Source organism: Suillus fuscotomentosus (genome assembly GCF_016647785.1).
Source record: "Suillus fuscotomentosus strain FC203 chromosome Unknown F5891scaffold_31, whole genome shotgun sequence".
NCBI lineage: Eukaryota > Fungi > Basidiomycota > Agaricomycetes > Boletales > Suillaceae > Suillus > Suillus fuscotomentosus.
Genome location: NW_024539543.1, coordinates 567,861 through 588,103, shown reverse-complemented (window position 1 = coordinate 588,103; position 20,243 = coordinate 567,861). Strand labels below are relative to the sequence as shown.

The 20,243-nt window shown below is 42.6% G+C and overlaps 6 protein-coding genes across 6 annotated transcripts; 3 read left to right on the top strand and 3 right to left on the bottom strand.

The window, feature by feature from the left end:
- Nucleotides 1-826: 826 nt before the first annotated feature.
- On the top strand, nt 827-3,280 carry F5891DRAFT_1128900 (uncharacterized protein; the record flags this gene model as incomplete). Its single annotated transcript, XM_041364331.1, has 4 exons — nt 827-1,427; nt 1,479-1,920; nt 2,624-2,660; nt 3,152-3,280. The coding sequence occupies 4 exons, from the start codon at nt 827-829 to the stop codon at nt 3,278-3,280; spliced, it is 1,209 nt and encodes a 402-aa protein (XP_041225325.1).
- An 880-nt stretch (nt 3,281-4,160) lies between these two features.
- F5891DRAFT_980974 (uncharacterized protein) lies at nt 4,161-4,790 on the bottom strand (the record flags this gene model as incomplete). The annotated part of the gene is made up of 4 exons (XM_041377064.1): nt 4,161-4,423; nt 4,484-4,500; nt 4,554-4,732; nt 4,782-4,790. 4 exons carry the CDS (start codon nt 4,788-4,790, stop codon nt 4,161-4,163), a joined length of 468 nt encoding a protein of 155 aa, XP_041225324.1.
- Nucleotides 4,791-7,867: 3,077 nt separating this feature from the next.
- Nucleotides 7,868-9,812, top strand: F5891DRAFT_953413 (uncharacterized protein; the record flags this gene model as incomplete). The annotated part of the gene is made up of 3 exons (XM_041375181.1): nt 7,868-8,096; nt 8,381-8,490; nt 8,535-9,812. The coding sequence occupies 3 exons, from the start codon at nt 7,868-7,870 to the stop codon at nt 9,810-9,812; spliced, it is 1,617 nt and encodes a 538-aa protein (XP_041225323.1).
- On the top strand, nt 9,813-10,224 carry F5891DRAFT_953352 (uncharacterized protein; the record flags this gene model as incomplete). The annotated part of the gene is made up of 2 exons (XM_041375176.1): nt 9,813-10,024; nt 10,077-10,224. Coding segments are annotated over 2 exons (360 nt in total), but the record flags the coding sequence as incomplete, so codon positions are not given.
- Nucleotides 10,225-12,597: 2,373 nt separating this feature from the next.
- On the bottom strand, nt 12,598-14,578 carry F5891DRAFT_980971 (uncharacterized protein; the record flags this gene model as incomplete). Its single annotated transcript, XM_041377063.1, has 6 exons — nt 12,598-13,016; nt 13,065-13,347; nt 13,399-13,466; nt 13,621-13,877; nt 13,935-14,119; nt 14,204-14,578. 6 exons carry the CDS (start codon nt 14,576-14,578, stop codon nt 12,598-12,600), a joined length of 1,587 nt encoding a protein of 528 aa, XP_041225321.1.
- Nucleotides 14,579-17,437: 2,859 nt separating this feature from the next.
- On the bottom strand, nt 17,438-19,215 carry F5891DRAFT_1189554 (uncharacterized protein; the record flags this gene model as incomplete). Its single annotated transcript, XM_041367186.1, has 4 exons — nt 17,438-18,084; nt 18,131-18,954; nt 19,013-19,112; nt 19,167-19,215. The coding sequence occupies 4 exons, from the start codon at nt 19,213-19,215 to the stop codon at nt 17,438-17,440; spliced, it is 1,620 nt and encodes a 539-aa protein (XP_041225320.1).
- Between the last annotated feature and the right edge of the window lie 1,028 nt (nt 19,216-20,243).

Genomic DNA, 20,243 nt, shown 5'->3' with positions numbered 1-20,243 from the left:
GGCACCAAGGTTCGCTGATTGGGCCTTGTCCACGAAAACTGAACAATCTGGCTCGTTGGTAGTGATTAGCAGGTTGTCAAGTCCGTCTGCTTGACTTCATATCGAGTCTCCTGGGATCTGCAAGACGATATGGAGAACGAAGGGAGTTATTGGACGCCACCTTCTTCTCCGTCGAATGATTCACCTAGCCATTCTCTTGTGGTGGATGATCCAGAATCGCGAGCATTATGGTTACTTGTGTTACTTGTTTGTCTTGAGCAGCCTTTTGGCGCATTTTTACTAGTGCCGCAGCGCGGCGGAGAATACAAAAGGGTCGCGCCAGATCGTGTTATCATTGCGCAAGTCAAAGATGTGACTTCTGTTCGGGACTTGATGGATGTCAGGACGAGAATACTGTAAATGTGTTGGATGAGAGGTCTGGGGTCGAACTCGCTAGTGGTCGTATCGTCATCCGTCCTGACAGCGTTTCAAGCTTGTAGGTCAAAGGTTCACTATGATCGTATCGTCATTCGTCCTGACATCAGCGTTTCAAGCTTGTAGTCAAAGGTTCTTTATGTTTAAATACATAGATGCATGAATGAGCTGTACAAACAAGTGGCACGCTAAAGGTTCTTTATGTTTAAATAGATAGTGAATGAGCTGTATCTCTTTCGAGTTAGCCGGCTTTGTCGACTTCCGATGTCGTTAGCATAGACCTTTGATGTCTTTGTTCAAACTCACAGGTCACTAAATATCATCCGTGCAATCAATGCCATCAATACATGCTATATATTAATACTAGTTACCCGGTCAGTCGAGTCTTTTTTTCTCAACTTCTGGAACCTCCATGTCCGAATCACTCGCCGGTCATCAACCTCAGTTTGCGGATGAATGCGTGATAGTCGAAGTGTTCTGTCGTGCTCCAGTTTACGACAACATCTTCTCTTACATCTCACCTCGCGAGCTTGTGCGCCTTGGGCACAGCTGTCATGCTGCATATGCTGCATCCAAAGACTACTCTAGGCGCGCTTTCAACATTAACCGACATCTTTCTGGCTTCATCAGCCAACCGCTCCTCTTTCGTAGTTTACAGGCACGTACTGGTACACTTATTGCAGGCTCAAATGCACTGCAGTTTCTGGATAGGACAGTCTATGATGAAGCTGACATGGACATGTATGTCCATCCAGGACATGCAAGAGAGGTTATGGACTATATTGTGGAAAAGGAAGGCTACGAGTTCAAACCGCATTCCAGGCAACCCCAAGATTACCGGAAGATTGTTTCTGATAAATGGGACAACACTCGAATACGCCAGGACTATCAAATCAAAGGAGTCAAATCAGTATTATCACTTGAGAAACATGGCTCAGATGGTGGCCACCAGAAGATTCAGGTGATAGAATGCACTATGAGCCCATTTGACACCATCATCAATTTTCATTCCAGTGAGTCCATGGCCAGTCTTCATTAGATTACTGTTTTCTGAGTGTCTGCAGCATGTGTCATGAACTTCATAGCATTTGATGCAGCTTATTCCTTGTATCCAATAGCTACCTTTGAAGACCGGAGCACTCTTCAGGTTTGGCGGGCAAGGCCACTACATGATGTTAGTGTTGCAATAAAGTATGGTCAACGGGGCTTCCAATGGCTTTCTGCCCTACCTCTTGGGGACACATCCTTGTCAGCCTCCTTCTATCCTCATGTGACCCGTACTGTTGGTGATCGATATACCTGGAAGATGTCATTGGACATTCAAGGAATTGATTTGCGACCTCAGATGAGCTCCTCTTCAACCCTTTTTCAATTTGACCCAGTCATATGTAACAGCTGGTCACTATTGGAACGTGACGAAGAGATGGCCACTGTCTATGAGCCAATCCAATCAGCAATTTTTCGATATAACTACACAACTACCAATGCCCTGCTGCACCTGGATTTGTATCAATTTATGCTGGAACAGTGTCTCTTGCGTCGCATGTCACTGCAAGACACTAATATAGCAGAGACAGCAAAGCAGACATGGTACGTTGACACTTTGAACTATTGTGACTTAATTCACTTAATTGATTCATGGAGGTTTGATGCTGAGTTGGCTCGCTTCTGGCTCGCTTACTATAAGCATGACTAGAAGTATGGTGATATGTACATTGTATTCCCAGAATTAGGACACTATTGTTGTATTATTGTTGTGTGTGATGGAGAAATATTTGCTACATGTCACTCCAGGCAGCTACAGTGCTTGTGTGATATTAACCTGTTAACAGTCTACTACAAACTACTTATGCTTATAACAGACACACCAAACATCTCACTGTCAATGAACTCATTAAAATAAAAATCACTCGCCACCTCATATTCTTCGGTATTAGGTGACATGGTCATACAATTTCATTGACATGGATGACAGTAGCATTGCGGTGGAGTTGGTGTGTCGAGCAAGAGACTTGTTGCAATCAAAAGGAAGGTGCTCTAATGTGCCACCATTTTGAAGCATTGCTGACTCATTAAACCGTGTGATAATTGACTTAATGGAGTTTTCGCAATATTGTTGTAGTGCATTGGTATATATTTCTATTATTGTAGGAATATACAAGTAGTCTTGTAGCCTAGTTGTAAAATGAGGCACTTATAATCACCCAAGGTGTTGGGTTCAATTCCTACCAATTGTACATTATAATGTGTGTGTGATATATGAAATATAATCATGTGATGTGAGCACTGTTGATATTTTTTTTGCCTCATAACTATGAGGTCCTACTAGTGTTAGTTATTGCAGCCTGTAGCTACCAGTGACTCTCATAGCGCTATATATTGAGCAATGTGGCTATATAGCTACATGTAGAAGGGACTTGACACATGGGACTACAGTGACTATATAGCCACCTGTAGTCAAATGTTATTTCCTGATGTCGTACTGAGGATGTTGAGCAGCCGCTCGCCTCCTGCATTATGAAACACTGTGTGAGCTCCTCAGGTGACAAACTTGTAAGCTCTGTCCACAGGACCTCAAAATGTCACAAAATGGCATTAACACTTTGACCTTCAGTTGTGCCTCTGACCACTTACATTCAATGTGCTGGGCAGCATCATGCAGGACAGAAACAGTCAAACAGTTCAGATTTCTTTTAGAGGACACAGGTGATGATAATGTTGTCCATCAAATATTCAGATACCGTACCTCACAGTCTCCCATGTTCACTGGTACACCAGCAAAGTGGATGAGACAAGAAAATACAAGCAAACTTGCGCAGTGCAGATGAGACACCCATATCGGAACATCTCATTTGTTATAGATTAGTGACATCATTTTAAATCCTTCTCCTGACCACACTTAAAATACTAATAAGCTTTAACTGATGTTACAACACAAAATTCTCTCCTGAAAGCATTCTAAATCCCAACAAACTTTTGATTCACTGTAAGATTAATATATCTAACTGTAACAAAGTTAATGCATTGCATTGTTTTTGATATAAAATAATAACGGCATAAGAAGTCTGCTTGAATCTTGAACAAAGGTAAACAAAAGTGAGAGACAAAATGTTGATCTAAGCTTGATTACTACATTGAATATTATCTGATGCATTATAAAAAATTCATCCAAGATATCTAGGTAACAAAAACATTAAAAAAAGGGTGATAAAAACATCAACTTTTATGGTCGAACAAATGTTGACAAAAGTTATTCAAAAGTTTATTCACTATCACACCACAAAGTCAAAGTTTTGTCTAGGTTTGTACCAGAGAAAAATTATTCAAATGGTTAAACTACGTGTTGAGACAATATTGTGGATGAACAGTGACTTAAGATTTAACTAAGATCAACCTTTTGCATCACGAAAAAGTAGATAGAAAGTTCAAATTTTGACCAGCATTTTGCAGGCAACAGAATCATGAAATTTATTTAAACCTTTTTTAGGATTTTTTCAAGATTTTTCATGCTGGAAAAGTCTTTCATGCTTCCAGTGTATTCTTGAGCTCTTGCAGCTTGGAGGCAAAGCTCATGGAAGTTGGAGGGTCTTGACTGTCATTGACAGCTTCATCACGACGAGCACGGGTGGCAGATGCTACCTGATGAGTTGGCTTCTAATAGTGAGTTAGTTGTTGGGCAATACTCAAACACTAGAATATTCTCTTACCAGGTCATGTATTTCAAGAACTACTCACCGACTTCAAGCTCATTTGATGAGGTCACAGCCCTGCTCAAATGCCTCCCAAAGCTGTTGTTCATTGGAGAGCTGATGAGGGGCATCTTGGACTTGATTGTTGTGAAACTTGTAGCCAAGTTCAGCACCTGCTGGGTCCAGGTCCATTTTGGCACAAATATGTGAAAAAAAGTCTTCAAACAGAATATCAACAGGAAGGCGGATCTGGACATGGCTGATACGTCCACCTACAACTCCAGTATTTAATGGTATGGAGATATCAATGTTGGCAACAGCTATCCACACATGATATTAGATATTGTCTAGTTGTGTCACAATACAGTGGATGTACTTACAAATCACTGTATTTGTGCTGTGGTGACATGGCTGTTGAGTTGACAGCGCAGTGGCTGGATCTGGACAGACCACACCATCAGGATTATGTAGTGTCCCTTGAAGTAAATACTGAGGAGGCATGCTGACAGAACCTTGGAATTGAGTCTGCAAAGGCTGACTTGGAGGTCCATGGATGAAAGGATGAGTTGGAAGCATGTTGAACCAGTAGCCAGCATGAGGATAATGATGTTCAAGGATTTCATGTTGGTCTGCATTAATAAGGCAAGAAGGACTCTGGCTTGGAGAACTGGGACTCACGTTAGACATGTTAGGGTTGAACGATGTGACTCACCCCTTCCAAAATGCTAACAGGATTATATACTATAGTGCAGTAGTGCACAGATGAATCATCATTGTTGTATGGTCCAAAACACCATTGTTTTTGACAAAGACAAAGAGTGCAGTGTAGAGACTCATGCCTCTCATGGTGTGATATGGCGCTTTACACTAGGAGTACATAGCACAAACTTGCAGCATCACTCTGTGTGCTATTCGCAGGTATTCCACTATGAGGTGCAGCTTTCCCGCGCAATGCGCGCCATGCGCGCACTCTTCCCATGCTTCACGATGTATACGCGCGCGCTGTCATGCATGGTATGTGATTCATACCATGTCAGATATATATAGAGAGTGATAAGGAAGATATGAGAGACTGTCTAGCCCTTTGTCACTAAGTTACCTCTCTATTTTTCCTTTATTTCATTGTCTTGTTTTTTATTTCTCACTTTACAGGCTTATTTTACCTTGTATTTGTATCAAGCATGTGACCTTCTGTTTATTTCTCATTGTTTATTTTTATTTGGCTTCTTTCAGCCACCAAGTTTTGTATCTCTATTTATTTCTGACTGTTTATTTTTATTTGGCTTCTTTCAGCCACCAGCTTTTATTTGTCATCACATCATGTGACTGGGAAATATTCTGGTTTGTAACATTATTTAAGCTGACTCAACATGTTTAGTCATGATTGGCCATGCTTTGTAACAACATTTAACATGACTCAACATGTTTAGTCATGGTTTGTCATGGTTTGTAATTTCTTTGTAAGATTACACTGTATTTGTAATGTACTTAGTAATAAGCTGATTCATCACCTGGTTTGTAAGCCACATTCTTACCAATCCATCTGATTAATCATGCTTAGTAAGGGGGTTCCCAAAAGGTATAAAAGGACCCCATTTTCACCCATGAAATACAATCCTCCCACTTGACTCTTATCTCAAACTGTGTGAGACCACTAAGACTTAAAGTGCAGGCCAATATAAGTGCCTTGAGGTAATCTAAGATATCATTATCTATTCTAAAGTTATATACTACCTTACAGGGGTCGACTATATAACTTTCATTATCGTTATTCTACTCTAGGTTATATACTACCTTACAGGGGTTGACTATATAACCATTGAACAGCTCTCATTCTAAGCTTTACGTGTATTCATAAGACTCTCCCTTTCAACGGAAAGTGAGACACATCTAAGGACGACAAAGTTGAAACAGACTTTCATAGGTTGAAACATGACCTACTAGGCTGAAACAAACCTAACGAATTTATCCAGAACACAGAACATTCCACAACAACTTCGTATAAGACTACACAAGAAGAGGACAACAAACTAAATCCTCCCAAGAACTCACCATGTTACCTCCCATGAAGTAGAAAAGTCGGAGACCGTGGACTTAAGGACTGGCAAGAAGTCTTCACCGTGTATAATTGTGTTGTCATTATACACAATTTTGATATAAGACCCTTAAGTAACAAGACAGCGCACGTTCCCGCGCTTGAGCGCCCTATAGTGCCAGCCATCCAGAAGCATCCATCCACTGTCCACCAAGCCCTCTAGTGCGTATATTTCTATTTCTCTCATTTGCATATTGTTCCATCTTTATTTTTATCATGGATTCTCACTCATATATATCTTTACATACCTACTCGGTAGTGCTTTGGCTCCGCATTACAGCGCTTAGGCGCGCTATATAAGCGCCAGCAGTACATAGTACTACACACTTTCCAACCAACTTTTTCACCACTGAACTTCACTTTGGCACTAACTCATAAGTAACTACCCACTTACTACTTAGTAGAACATAGTTGAAATCTAATTGTCTATACTTCACATCTCTTCTCTTGTCTTACATCATATCCTCACTTAAGCTTACTCTTTCTCATTTCCGCACGCGCGCGCACACTTTCCTGCGCTTCGCGCTAATACGCGCGCATGTTCCTGCGCCTTGCTTCAGCGCGTACCTCTAGATCTTCGCTGCACTCGCTTCCCCTTTAGGGTCAAACGCACTTGTCTTGTCAAGTAACGCAGACTAGGCAAAGTGCGACCTTACAACTTTTTAGATACAGTCAGGAGCATCATTTGTTCCTCACAGTATTGTTGTTTCTACAGCGGTCTCACTAAAATGCCAGGGTTGTAGAAACTAAGTGGAGCTTCATTTGATGATGAGCCGACTCACTAACCTTTGACAACATTGTATTGCCTTGCACGGTGAGGACTTTACTGCTTGATGATGAAGGTTACAGTTGGTGATAGCCATCACCATGTGAAGCTGGTTGCACGATGCAGATCAGTAACACAGTGCGCGTGTGGTGCCACTACCCCACAAGTCCAAGTCAGGTTAGATACTTACAAAAGCAGCTAGTATGGAGTGCCTCTGTTTGGTGTCACTCCAACAACAAACAAAAGTGGCTGAATGAATTTTCGAAATTCTGGTCTATCAATATGAAAACAGCTGTAATATCATCGCAAGCTTGAAGTTGTGGCTGTAGTGATGGCCAGGTCTGGTCCTGAACCTGAACTGTTTTGAACCTGACCGAAGTCCGGTCCAAAGTTCAGGAAATAGGGAGAACTGAACTGTCAGTCCAGTCCATGGTTTGAGGACTTGCAGAATTCTCGAACCTGGTTTGAATAGGTTCGAACCAATTGTCAAGTAATACAGTGCTTTGCATTAAAAAGCTCACTCCCAGACTCCAAACCATCAGCAGTGTGTAGAGTCTTGTGTTAGTACATTCTGAATACAATACATTTTTTAAACCCCGCACCTTAATTCAAACACCACAACTTTTGGACTCTACACACCTAGCTGACTGGGACAACTTGTTGTGGCATCAAGTTTGCCACTGTTTGCATTCCTTCCGAATGATGGATCAAGCTGTCAGGTACACCAGGAAGCTTATTAGTACAATGGCAGGTGTGACAAGGTAATATTTATATTATATAATTATATTTCTAAATAACCAGTAGAGCACGATGAATGCACAAGAATGGGAGTAGAATCATGCAAAACATGAGGTAAGGAGTACAAAATGAATACAGTACCACTCCACTGTCCACCACCCAAGAATGAGCCTCGAACTTCGACTGACAAATGTCCTGCGGTGCCTGCAGCAAAACAACCTGTCGGCAGCGGGATTCATCAGTGCAATATTGGACAGCAGACATACAACTCATGCTGCCAGCCAAGACTCGCTGACAATGAACACAGCTCACATTTGTGTGCAGTTATACAATAATGAGGACTCACATACATCGGTTTTTTCCTGGACAGCAGGAACACTACGCAGAGAGCTATGTAAGGAGGTTGCTGAGCTATCACTCAAGCACCATGGCCTCCACTTCAAGGCCACCTCCGCAACTGTGGAGCAGCTGGAAACGACTTTTATGAGTCAGCTTGCCATAACAATGCAAGGAGTTGCTCCAAATATTTGGAACCTTGTCTCAGCTTTACTCGACAGCAGAGAATACCGCCATCGAAAATGCTGCACCCTGCTGGCCACATTCCAGCACATGAAGATACACCTTCACAGAATGAGATGGACTTGGGCAAATTGGGTGGAGATGAGCCATATTTTGAAGACAATAATGATGGGGGTGAAGAGGATGATGGGGTGTTTGACAAACGACCAAGGAAATGGCAGTGTCATGCAGGTGAAAGGAATGTAGCACTACAACACATCATAAGCGAAGTTTCGATCTCCGGTACCTAAGTGCGGCCACTAACTGTAACCAGAAAACAGTAGTGATAATCAGCATATGCCTGCAAAACACGAACGAAAGATGCAACTGCTTACAGGGCTGGATGGGCTTTTTCATGAAGTCAACAGGTATCCCTGAGAAGGTCATTGAGGTCATGGCACACACAGGGCTGTCTGTCAGCCTGTCCACCATATATAACATGGTGACATCTATTTCGAAGGAGATCAGCCATGACATCAAAAGGGAAGTCTACACACTCCATGCAGCATTTGCATACAACAATTTTGATATTGCCTTCAATGTTGCCCAGCCAACACTCAAAAACCACTCCTCCTTTGTCAGTGCAACATCTGCCACTGTGATTCCACTGTATAGTGTTGATGAAAGTAACGAGGAGGCATTGTGGAGCTCGGCAAAGTTGTGGGCCTCTGATTCAAAGAATCCATCACCGTCATTATTCCCGCTGATGAATGAAAGCAGAAGCTTTTTAATGCTTCACAAAAAGAACACCTACAATCTGCAAACAAATCCAACACAGCTGAGTGGACGAGAGGAGGCTTTTGCATGGCATATTTGCGCCATCCTTGTCCAACACAATCAAAACTTCAAGCACTTTGCAGACAAACTTGACAAGCCTGAAACCATCCAGAGGATACCTATACACAAGACCAATCAGATACACTGCTGCTCAATGAATATCAAGCAGTCTACCACAGATGGAAACATTGAAGTCTTGGACAACTTGTTTCACCAGGGAGGTATTGGGGACAAAAGCAAGGTCAACTTTGATGCAGAACATGATGTTGACATGACAGAACATGTAATTCTGGTTCATGGAGACCTATTAACAAAGGAGTGGGTCGACAGTGTGTGGAACAGCCGAAAAATTGAGCACACACCGAAAAATCATCTCCAGTACATTGTGTTCCTCCTGGGACTCTTTCACTACAAGATGGCATGTGTGGATGCATTGTGGCGCACGTACATTCATCCAAAGGAAGGGTGCAAGGATGAGAATAGCCTCTATCAACACATTGGGATCCTTCAACCTGATGAAACAGGAAAAATGGTCAGTAAACCTGGATTTCGACGTGTCCACGATGTTGTTCACCATGACATCTGGGCATCAATACTCGACTGCCAGCATCTTGAAGCAGAGAGCCAAAATACTGAATGGTCAACGTTAGAAAGATTCGCCACATCAAAGCCAGTTTGGGAAGATATAATCAATATGTCCTGTGTCATCATGAAAAAGTTCATTGCGATGACCCAAGATCTGGATGCAGCGCAGGAAAAGCCACTGCTACAATGAGACAAGTGTTTCGAGAACCAAACACTGCATAATTGTGACGAACTCTTGTACATTGACCTTTGTCAAGCCATGAACACTGGAGATATCGGTCATGTCGAAGCATCATTTCTCCCTTGGATTCATATGTTCAAAGCTACCGGAAAGCATAAATATGCATCACAGATGTTAAGGTTCCTGATGAACCTTCAACTCAATTATCCAGTGGCTTTGAGGTGAGGAATTCTGTCTTGCTGAAAATAGATGTTATCAATATATTTGACACAGTAATATAGTGTGGATGAACTTACTATATAACCCAACCGGCAAGCCATTTGCTTTTTGTGCAGTTGACTGGGTTGTTGAGCACAACAATTTGTATACAAAGGTTAGTGAACGTAATGGTCAATGTCAAGAAACTAAAAGTAATGATTGACAGGTCATATTTCATGGTGGTGGTCCAAATGGCATACTGGATCACATCATCAAAGAATCACCTCTCATTGAAGTATACTAAAACTGCCACGTAACAATGAAAAACACATTCTTCAGCACTGCACAATCCGACATGCTGCACCTGACATGACGAAGACAATTCAGAAATTGGCAGCATGAATCAAACAAAAGAACCCACATACCAAGAAGGAAGGCCAAAGTGTACTACATTCAATCCCAGATCAAATTGCTATGGGTATGGCACTAATACAAGAGCAAAAGGTAGTCAGCGAAGAAGATGCAGGGACGTTTGAACTAGATGCAGATGATTTTATTGACTGACCTTACAGTACTAGGTCCTGCTGCTGGCTCATTCTCTGCGTTCGTGTTCTTTGTGCGAGATGATTTTGGTTTCAGGATGTACTTCAGACAGAGTCTATTTGAAGCTATTGGTGTGTCAATTAAGGTTGGCAAGTAGTGTCAAGAGCACATACCTATGTGAAGATTACTCCCACATGCTCTGCATTTCCACGCTGCTCGCTGCTTAGCACTGCTACCAGCTGCAGGGTGAGGCTGGTTTATCATTATTGAGGATCCAAGGACTGCCAATGGCACAGGAATTGGTGGATGCACTAACAGCGGTGGTGGTGGTGGAGGAGGAGGAGGAGGAGGAGGAGGAGGAGGAGGAGGAAAGAATGACTTGATAAGCTCGATGATGTGTGGGCCATAGTCTAGGAAATAGCACTAGCCAGTTTGCTCTAGCAATGATGCGTGGGAGGTTAGCTTTGCATAGTGAGCAAGGTCAATAATGCGGTTGAGAGTTTTGTTTGACATAATAAGCTGCGGGCCAAATAAAATGTCGCCATTGAGATCTTCTTTAACCATCTTAAAATCTCTCCATTGAAGTAGCGCAGCTCGTAGATCACTAAAGGTACAACAATTCAGATGGTGAGTCTGAACAATGTTGGGTCTTGCAGAACCTAGCTGCTATTTGATCCTAAAAGGTTTCTGGACAAGGCTCAAGGCTCAGAGAAAAGAAAATATGATAGAAACTTGCTGAGCTCTCAGACTCATACTGGTAACTGGTGACACTTTGGTCACCCCATTTCAGATACCTCTTAGGTTGATTGTGGCCTCTAGAGGTTTATACCTAAAAGGTATATTTCTGCTGGTCTCTCCAGTGTTCTCTGGTTTTTCCCTATTATTTTTGTGGACCAAAAGAGTACATACTATATGTAAATCAAATACCATTGGGAACATGTTATGGAAAGTACCATAAAGTTGCTTGGACCATATATCTAATGGATTTTCCCTATCATGTAAGAGTGTCTGGGGTCCATACTTTGAAGTAATTTTCTGTCTATCCTGACACCCACTTTAGTCAAAAGATGATTTTGTTGGTTGAAATTGTCTAGGCACCTGTACACTGGACCGTGGGAAATAATTATGCCAGCTCACAGTGTTTTCTCTCATCTTGTACATCTAATGGGAAGGAGGATCCTGACTCTAATAATGATAGTGAATATGTACAACATGAGAATATAAGGACATGCTCATAATATCACTGAAGGAAAAAGAAAAAGTACACACATTCTTAGTCATGTGATAGCATCATTTGTATATAGTTGTGGAGTTGTGGTTGGGGCATAAAGAATATACAGTCCTTATAGATATTTTATTATATTAATTGGTTGTTGCTAGCATGTTATTAGTAGAGTTTGTCCTTATCTAATCTAACCTATTTCAAGACCACAAATACATGATAGAATGAATAGGAAGGGCTGTGAGAGTTTGTGGGATGGACCATATATACTGATAAGGAGGACCACAGAAGTTTGTGGGCCAGACCAAATATACTGATAGGGAAGACCACATATAGATAATAGATTGAATAGGGAGGACTGTAGGAGTTTCTAGGCCGGACCATATATACTGATAGGGAAGACCATATATAGATGATAGATTGAATAGGGAGAACCGCAGGAGTTTCTGAGCTGGACCATATATACCGATAGAGAAGACCATATATAGATATTAGATGGAATAGAGAGGACCACAGGAGTTTGTGGGGTGGACCATATATACCGATAGGGAAGACCACATATAGATAATAAATTGAATAGGGAGGACCACAGGAGTTTGTGGGCCAGACCACATATAGATAATATATTGAATAGGGAGGATCACAAAAGTTAATGAAATCAGTGTTGCCATTGGTTCTTTACAATACTCCATACATTCATACATTTATATTAAACATGATTTAGAACAGATGTAAATAAGAGAATGAAAATAGTTGCAAGAGAACAACAGATTCAGTAGTATTAAATGCTGCAGGCATCAAGAATATATTATTGAAAAGATAAGACAATATCTACATGCGGCGCCGCTTGTGTAACAACATAATAGGGGAAGAAGGCATGAAATCATTGTCAATGTCATTGAAATTGTCCATGAACTCCATATCCTGACCATACCTACACTCATCTGCTAATGCGATCTCTTCAATAGCATCTATTAGTTTCTCATCTTCAATCTCACCGTACTCCAGCTCACTCTTGCAATCACCCTCTCCATCTCCTTCCATACTCTGATTGTTGTTGTTGTTGTCATGAAATGATGATTGCACTTGATTATAAGCAGCTTGATGTAAAGCTTTGTCAGAGGGTCCCCAACTCGCACTCAATGGCCATGTGCACAGATTAGACTGAACTTTTTTCTTCCAAACAACACAAATGTCAACAAGGTCATCTGCATGAGACTTAAGGTGGAAAGACATCACTGCATCGGCCACTACGAAGTCGTTAAATATTATTCATAACATATTACATGCCGACGCACCTGCTTCATCTAAGGCAGCTTGTATACTGTCCCACTCCGCCAACATCCATTCTTGAATTACAGCCCTCTCCCCCATCAGTCGAGCTTCCTCCTCATTGCACTGATTGACTTCCAGTTGCAGCCGGATACCATTCCTAACCATGTCATCCAATAGCCATGCTGGGGGGTTCAAAGTGTCGTCATCAAGCCCAATGTCTTGCCAGATGTCGTCATTGACGTCAAGCTGGAAGATGCCATCATGCTGGATGATATGAGGGGGAACAGCAGAAGGAGGTGCTCGCCGCTGTCATATAAGAGATTGTAGTTGAGAACACAGACCATTGTATGTAGAAACTAATTTGAGGATGCCAGGCTCTTGGTGTTTGATCAAGTGCTGGGTATTTGCATGAAGCTTATGTTCAGCTGTAAAATTGTGAGATATGTGTCAGTGCGGTCAAAATATCAACACACTATTGACTGTTGCTCTGTAAGACCTCTCAAGTCTCTCCAATTCAAACTTTCATTGACAAAGGTGATTGTGAATGCAAGTTTGTATTGTGCGAGCATTCAAGCGAACTGTAAGATATGTGTCCTTCTTCATCCTCTCCAGGTTGATCCTTGTCGTCCATTCCAAGTGCAGCTTGTTGACGGCGGAGAGTGTCAGCAGTTTTCCTATGCTGGGATCGAGCATCTACAAGCTGCAGATTGACTTCCCCAATGTTAGGGACGTGGTCACCATGGAGCTGCATCTCAAGTTCATGTATGGAGGTTTCCTGAACTTCTAGTGTTTTCTCCAGCGCTAGGATGGTAGTGATTACCTCCGCTGCCTTGTTTCTAGATTGTCCTACATGACATTTAGTTTAACAATAGGCATACTTAGTTATCATATACATACATGGTGTGGGTCGTGTCTGGTGATCAACCTGGGCCTTCCATTCTAGACAGAGCATATCCTCATCCAACTGCAAGTTGTGTAAAAGGTCCAGTGCATCATTTTTCTTTGTTTGACAGTGGATCCAATGCTGATGGAGCCAGTGTCCAAATCCTTGCAATGATTTTGAGTCTAAGTGATGAATCTGTGTATTGAGGACAAAAAGTCGTTGATTAGACTTCACCAGGAGAGTGAGATTCATAAAATGACTGGAATAGAGTACACGTACCCCTGAAACACACAAGGAAGGGATGAGAGGCTTGAGGAAACTCCATAATCCTTCACATCCTTCACCATCAGACAAGCCAAATCCTTCTTGCTTCCTGGGGTGGTAGATGACTTGACATGGCCACTGGTGACCATAAGCATGGAATACAGCAACAGCAAATGTGATGTGAGATAGGATAGAGTCATCCATGAATTTCCACTTGCGACAGCTCCATTCAAGCTGGCATGCGATGTCGTATAAAAGCCTGATGGTCATCCAAGCAGGGATGTGTTTGAACAACCGGTCCAAGAGAGCAAGTGCGTAATGTTGCTTTTCTCCCATGGACGTCAGGTTCACCATCCATAGGACATGGTCATGTCTACAAATCAGTGCCATGAGGCCAGTATCGGTAAAGAAACGAGTACTTGCCTTCTCCCACTTTTATCTGCAGCAATGAAGGAGTCACCACATCCATTCAGAACTGATACTGGTATGCGCATGCCATCCTCATAGCCATCTTTATCTGGCTCCGACCTCAAGGTCCTTGCTTGACATCTTTCTCTGTGACACCTTTCAACAAAATCTTCCATTGCTTTCACATCGCCCATTGGTAGAAAGAAGGATGGTGTTGGGTTGGGAGGATCACTACCAGTAGCCCCACTGAGGATTTGCAGAACATTTTTGTGTAAAGCATGTGTCAATACAAACAATAGTATCTGGCCTAAAAGTGATTAGCTGATGTAGTAGAATCATAGAAAATAAATAACGCACATAGGAAAAAAATCTCTCGGTCTGTTTTGCCAATTGTCCCCTCCAAAACAAAGTGGGCATCACAAGCAGAGATAATCACTAGGTTGGTCCATCTGAGCACTATCTTTCTGAGCACCAACAATGAGTTTAGAGATGTGGTCCTGAGCCAATACAGTCAAGACCCAGTACCAGTGAAATGCATTGCTGAAGCAATGGCACAAGTTGTTCTGAAGGAAGGTTAAGCATGGATATGTAACTACGAGAAGGGACATACTGACTTTCAACATCAATTTGTATTTCATCCCATCAAAAAAGGTCTCCAGTACATCACACCAAGCTGTTTGGTTGGGATATTGACAAAGAAAGAGAAGGCGAACAAACTCAAGAACTCATAAGTCTACTGCCAGGGTGGGTGCCACAGGTGCACATGGAAAAAGGCCACCACAAAGAAGCTGAAGTGGGGCGGGCGAACAAGGGCAGGTGATGATGGTGATTTCCTCGAAAGCTGTAACATACATCTAATCAATGTTGGAAGAGAAAAAGATGACAGCATACCATCAAAAAATATGCATGTAACTTTGACACTACAAGTTCTGCAGCCAGTTCTGCACTCCCCATCATTCCGATGTCATATCTCTGGTACGTTCACATGGCGTAGCAATAAAGTCTCCTGGATGTACGATAGATAGGGCACTATCATGTGCAGAATGAGATTGTCAGACCATCTGCACCACTGATTGGCTCTTTTCTGTGAGCTGGTGAGATGATGGGGACAAGGGTCGTTAGACAAATGTAAGGTGTCGCTGAAGGGAAAGACAGCTCCATCATCCCTGTGTTCTGGTTCCATTCCACATATGGATAATGAATGAGGTAGCTAGTGTTGTGCTAGACGTTGTTGTCCTGGAATAACCAAGATGGGAGGTGGGCCAGGAAGGTAGAGGCTGAGCTTTGTAGTCTCACGAGGATGTTTCCACATATCGACCATCCCTGGTTTGCAAATGCTGGTAGTAGGTTGATGCATCGATGGAGATGATGAATCATAGGTAGTTGCTTTATGACATCGAAGTTTCGGACAGTGGACTGCCATTGTGTAATACCTTAAGACTCGAAGTCAGCAAGGTAGGAAACAGTGACATGAAGTCAACTGGAGCAACTCAGCCCATGGACGCGCAGTCTGGGGGAGTTCAATTGTGGTGATCGGTGGTGGTGAACATTATGGAACGAAGTAGGATCACTAGGGAAAAATCAAAACAGTTACATTGGGCTGAAAATTCACGTAGCTTAGGCATTTGAATCAGTTCAGTTCATCCAAGACTATATCAAATACGGTGTAGGGATTCATTTCTGACTGGGCTTGTAGAGACTGTTTTTACCTTACCTTTTGTTGGCACTTTTGTAGCTGACAGAAGCAAGCAATCTTTTCACCAGTTACCAGTATGAGTCTGAGGGCTGACCAAGTTTCTATGATATTTCCTCTCCTCTGAGCCTTGAGCCTGGTCCAGAAACCCTTTAGGGTCGAATAGCAGCTAGGTTCTGCAAGACCCAACACATTGTTCAGACTCACCCTCTGAATTGTTGTACCTTCAACGGATCATTCAATAGTGTTCAACAATCAGGCCAACTTGTAGATCTCGAAAGCAGATTGAGTCTGATCTAAGTCTGGATATACTGCAGTAAAGTTTTTGGAGCTGGACTGCAAATGTGTTACTTTCGGATCCCCATATGCTTTGCCATTGAATGACACTGAGGAAGCAGAGCAGACATCCATTGTTCCAGAAGAAAGGGTGAGCCTATGTCATAGAATGGGTATATGAAGAAGTCAAAGATGCATGAGCATACCATTCCTTCACTGTGTCACCATCGCTACTTCTATGGCTCAATGTCCGAATTATGTGCACAGCAATACATATATTAATCTCATGAAGCCAGATCTCATAGAACTAAAGAGAAGAAAATAGATCGTGACGCTGGAGTAACATTAAAGTCAGCTGATGGTAACCATACAAAGCTGAATAATGGAGGGTCCTACACAAGAACAAGAAATAGACTGGAGGCTATGACACTCACCATGTCATGCGAATTCAACTAGCAAGAACACAGCAGTATCAATTTGATTCTAATGTAATGGGACTGGAAAGCAGATAATATGCAAGGACAACAGTAGTAAAATTGTGAAATTATGATTGCATGTGAAGTGAGTGGGGGATGATGGGAGGCCTGCAGAAATGATCAAAAAATATCTGGACATAAAATGTCATTGCCACACACCTGACTTCCCAGCACTTTGTATCTGTGAAGTTATCGAAAGTCAGTGATGTCATAAGAAGAGGCGGCACACCATCCCAATTGCAAAGCAGTCATCGAAAATTCTTGAGGTAAGGAAGACAGCCCATGAGAGTGTTGTCCCACAACCCATAATGTTCTGATGGAAATGGCTCTGACTACGTCACTAGACCAGCTTCACCTGGGAAGATGTCATGGAGAAGTTGCTCATGACCAATAGGATCATTTTTCCATTCTCCCTGTGCCAAGTAACTGATCAAGATCCCTCAACTCATATCGAAAGCCAAGTTCAAATAGCTCCCATGTGACCTTCTGGGCCAGAAGTGTGGGAGGATTAGCGAGGGTGGTGACTGGGATTTGTTCACCCCAATATTCAACAACTCCTTCTGGGGAAAATATATCGCCCTGAGTTTCTAATAAATTGTCACCAAACAAGTCCCACATTACTTGCTTCCGCTTCTCGGTAGCCATAAGACCTTTTCTGTCAGGATCTTTCTCCTTAAGAGATTGCGGCTGGGCGGAAGGCACACTACCAAGAAAGTCGCGCCAGAGTTGAGGAGTGGGATAAGTGCATGGAGAATCATGATCAACTTGGCCTATCCACGGCGCACAAGATGCAAGCCAATTGGCAAGATACACCTGCAGACATTCAGGTAGTTTGGGGCCGATAAGAAGAGCAGGCTTGGGGAATCTATACCCCCGATAAATAATGTAGGGTGTGTGAATGCGAGACTGTTCCCTAGTGACAATTTTCATGGCACCCTCCCAATGCAGGTTTGGTGGTGGAAGATAAGGCATGTCAGGGTCTTTCCACTTATCCCTGGATTCGCCTGGCTGGATAGGACATGCAGGGCGAGCTTCAACCGAGTCTGAAATTGTGAGCATTCAGCATACACAAAAAGAAAAGGTACTTACATGGCTGGTGCTTTTGCTTACCCTTCTGTTGAGAAGGCACCTTGCCAAGAGTAGATGATTTAGGACCATGATTCGAGCTGGATAATGGTTGAGGGGTGGCTACCTCAGGGTCCAGGTATGTTGTGCCTGCATATAGGCAGCGAATGTGCACATGACGATCACAACCATTGGGACCATGGTATATAACTTCGAATGGGGGAACTTTCCTGCCCTCTGCATACATGGAAATGATGATGTGATCCGGACGTGTAAGTAAAACAGGCTCAATGACCTTCATGTTTTGTGGAATGTATGAACTTGCATGAACATACCAAACAGGGACACCAGTGCAGAACAACTTCTCGCAGATGTTGCTACTCTGAATGAAACCACCCATCCATTCACCGTGAACATCATGACGAAGGCCCAAAGTAGTGAGAGGATGAGCTATGAGCATCCAGTCAATATAAGAGTATATGTCGAGAAAGAGGTGCTGAGCGTTGGTAATGAAAATGAGAAGATCATGAAAAGTGAGGGGGTGTGACTTCAAGCGTGCAACGGCATAGTCGGAGGGACAAGAGACGGCTGTATATAGTGTGGCCTCTGTCCGGCTGGGCCTTTCTGTAATTACAGAGTCATTGTTCCGCCAGTTTGAAGAGAGATTATAATCTGTCGACCTTATCCGAAGCCAGTATGCCCACAGGAAATGAATTCCCAGGGATGGGCTTGAGGTCATCCTGGGCAGGGGTAAACCAAGCTCAATGTAGTGGGTGAGGGAATGGAAATGCCTCCTTTCGAGGAATGCAAACAGCATGGCAAAAAGCATCGTCGTAGGCCTGAGGCCACTGAAAGCAGTTGATGACACTGAAGTGACCGTCTGCATGGGCTTGTAAGACTTCTGACTCAAAATGGTGAAGTTCTGGGACAAAATGCATGTTGGGTGTCGTGATGATCAAGTTACCCTGCACAGCAACAGCGTGAGCGTCGAAAGCTTGTAACCAACCTATCATAAAATTTAGTATCAGCACATGCAAGGCATAGATGGAGACATACATACTGTCTGCAAGGGTGCAATTTGCTTTGAACAATGTCAAAGTGTTGGGCATGATGTGGATCAGAAATCATAAGTGAGTAACAAAAGCAAAAGGTTGGACATACCTTGTGTCGGATTGCAAAGTATAATTGTGGGAGTTCAAGCTGCTGATCATGAAGAGAGCAATGAAACCACGATAGCAATGTGGGAGGAAATCAGTGAAAGTGAAAGAAAGACAAGTATGTACATTCACCAGTGAGACGCTGTCTTCTTAGATAGATGATCTATAGATAAACACCTATAAAACCAAATATCTCCATGGTCAGTGATTCAGACAAATACCAATGACTGATAACGTGGTCGTTCATGGGTGGCTTGTCTTTGCTCCTAAGGTACAGTCAGCAATGTATAGCTCTGCACAACAGTCAGCAGTCAACAATCAACAGTCAACAGTCAATCCAACAGTATGGATATGAAGCACAATGATAACAGAAACAGAACCCGATTGGTCAGCAATTCAACAACAACAACAACAACAACAACAACAACAACAACAACAACAACAACAACAACAACAACAACAACAACAACAACAACAACAACAGCAAAAATATCAAGAGACACAGTCACTCTAACAGTATAGAGATGATACAATACAAACAGACACTCCTCCTAACACTTCACACAGCAACAATGATTTGTACACAAACTTAGTGCAGCAAGTTGTGTGGAGTTACAATGATAATCCCCCTCAAGAACAAAACAGGTGAGACTACTGTTAGACCTAGTCAGAGCTACCGTAGCACTCTTAGCCTAATATTGAACCTGCTGCCAAGGAACTCACAATGAGTATTCAAACAGACTCAGGAACGGGCGGCCTTGGACTTCAATACCAAGTCCCCTTTTCAATAGCTAAAGCCTAACTCGCAAATGACTACTTTGGCCCAGTATAACACGCAGATGTCTGAGGTCAGTGATTCACTGCCAACACCTGAAGTCTCCCCACAAGACTATCCTAAGTCTTCAGTGGACAAAAGAGACAACACCAAACTTCTAGCAAGAATGAGACTGAAACTTTGATACTTGAGAGAAAGTTGATAG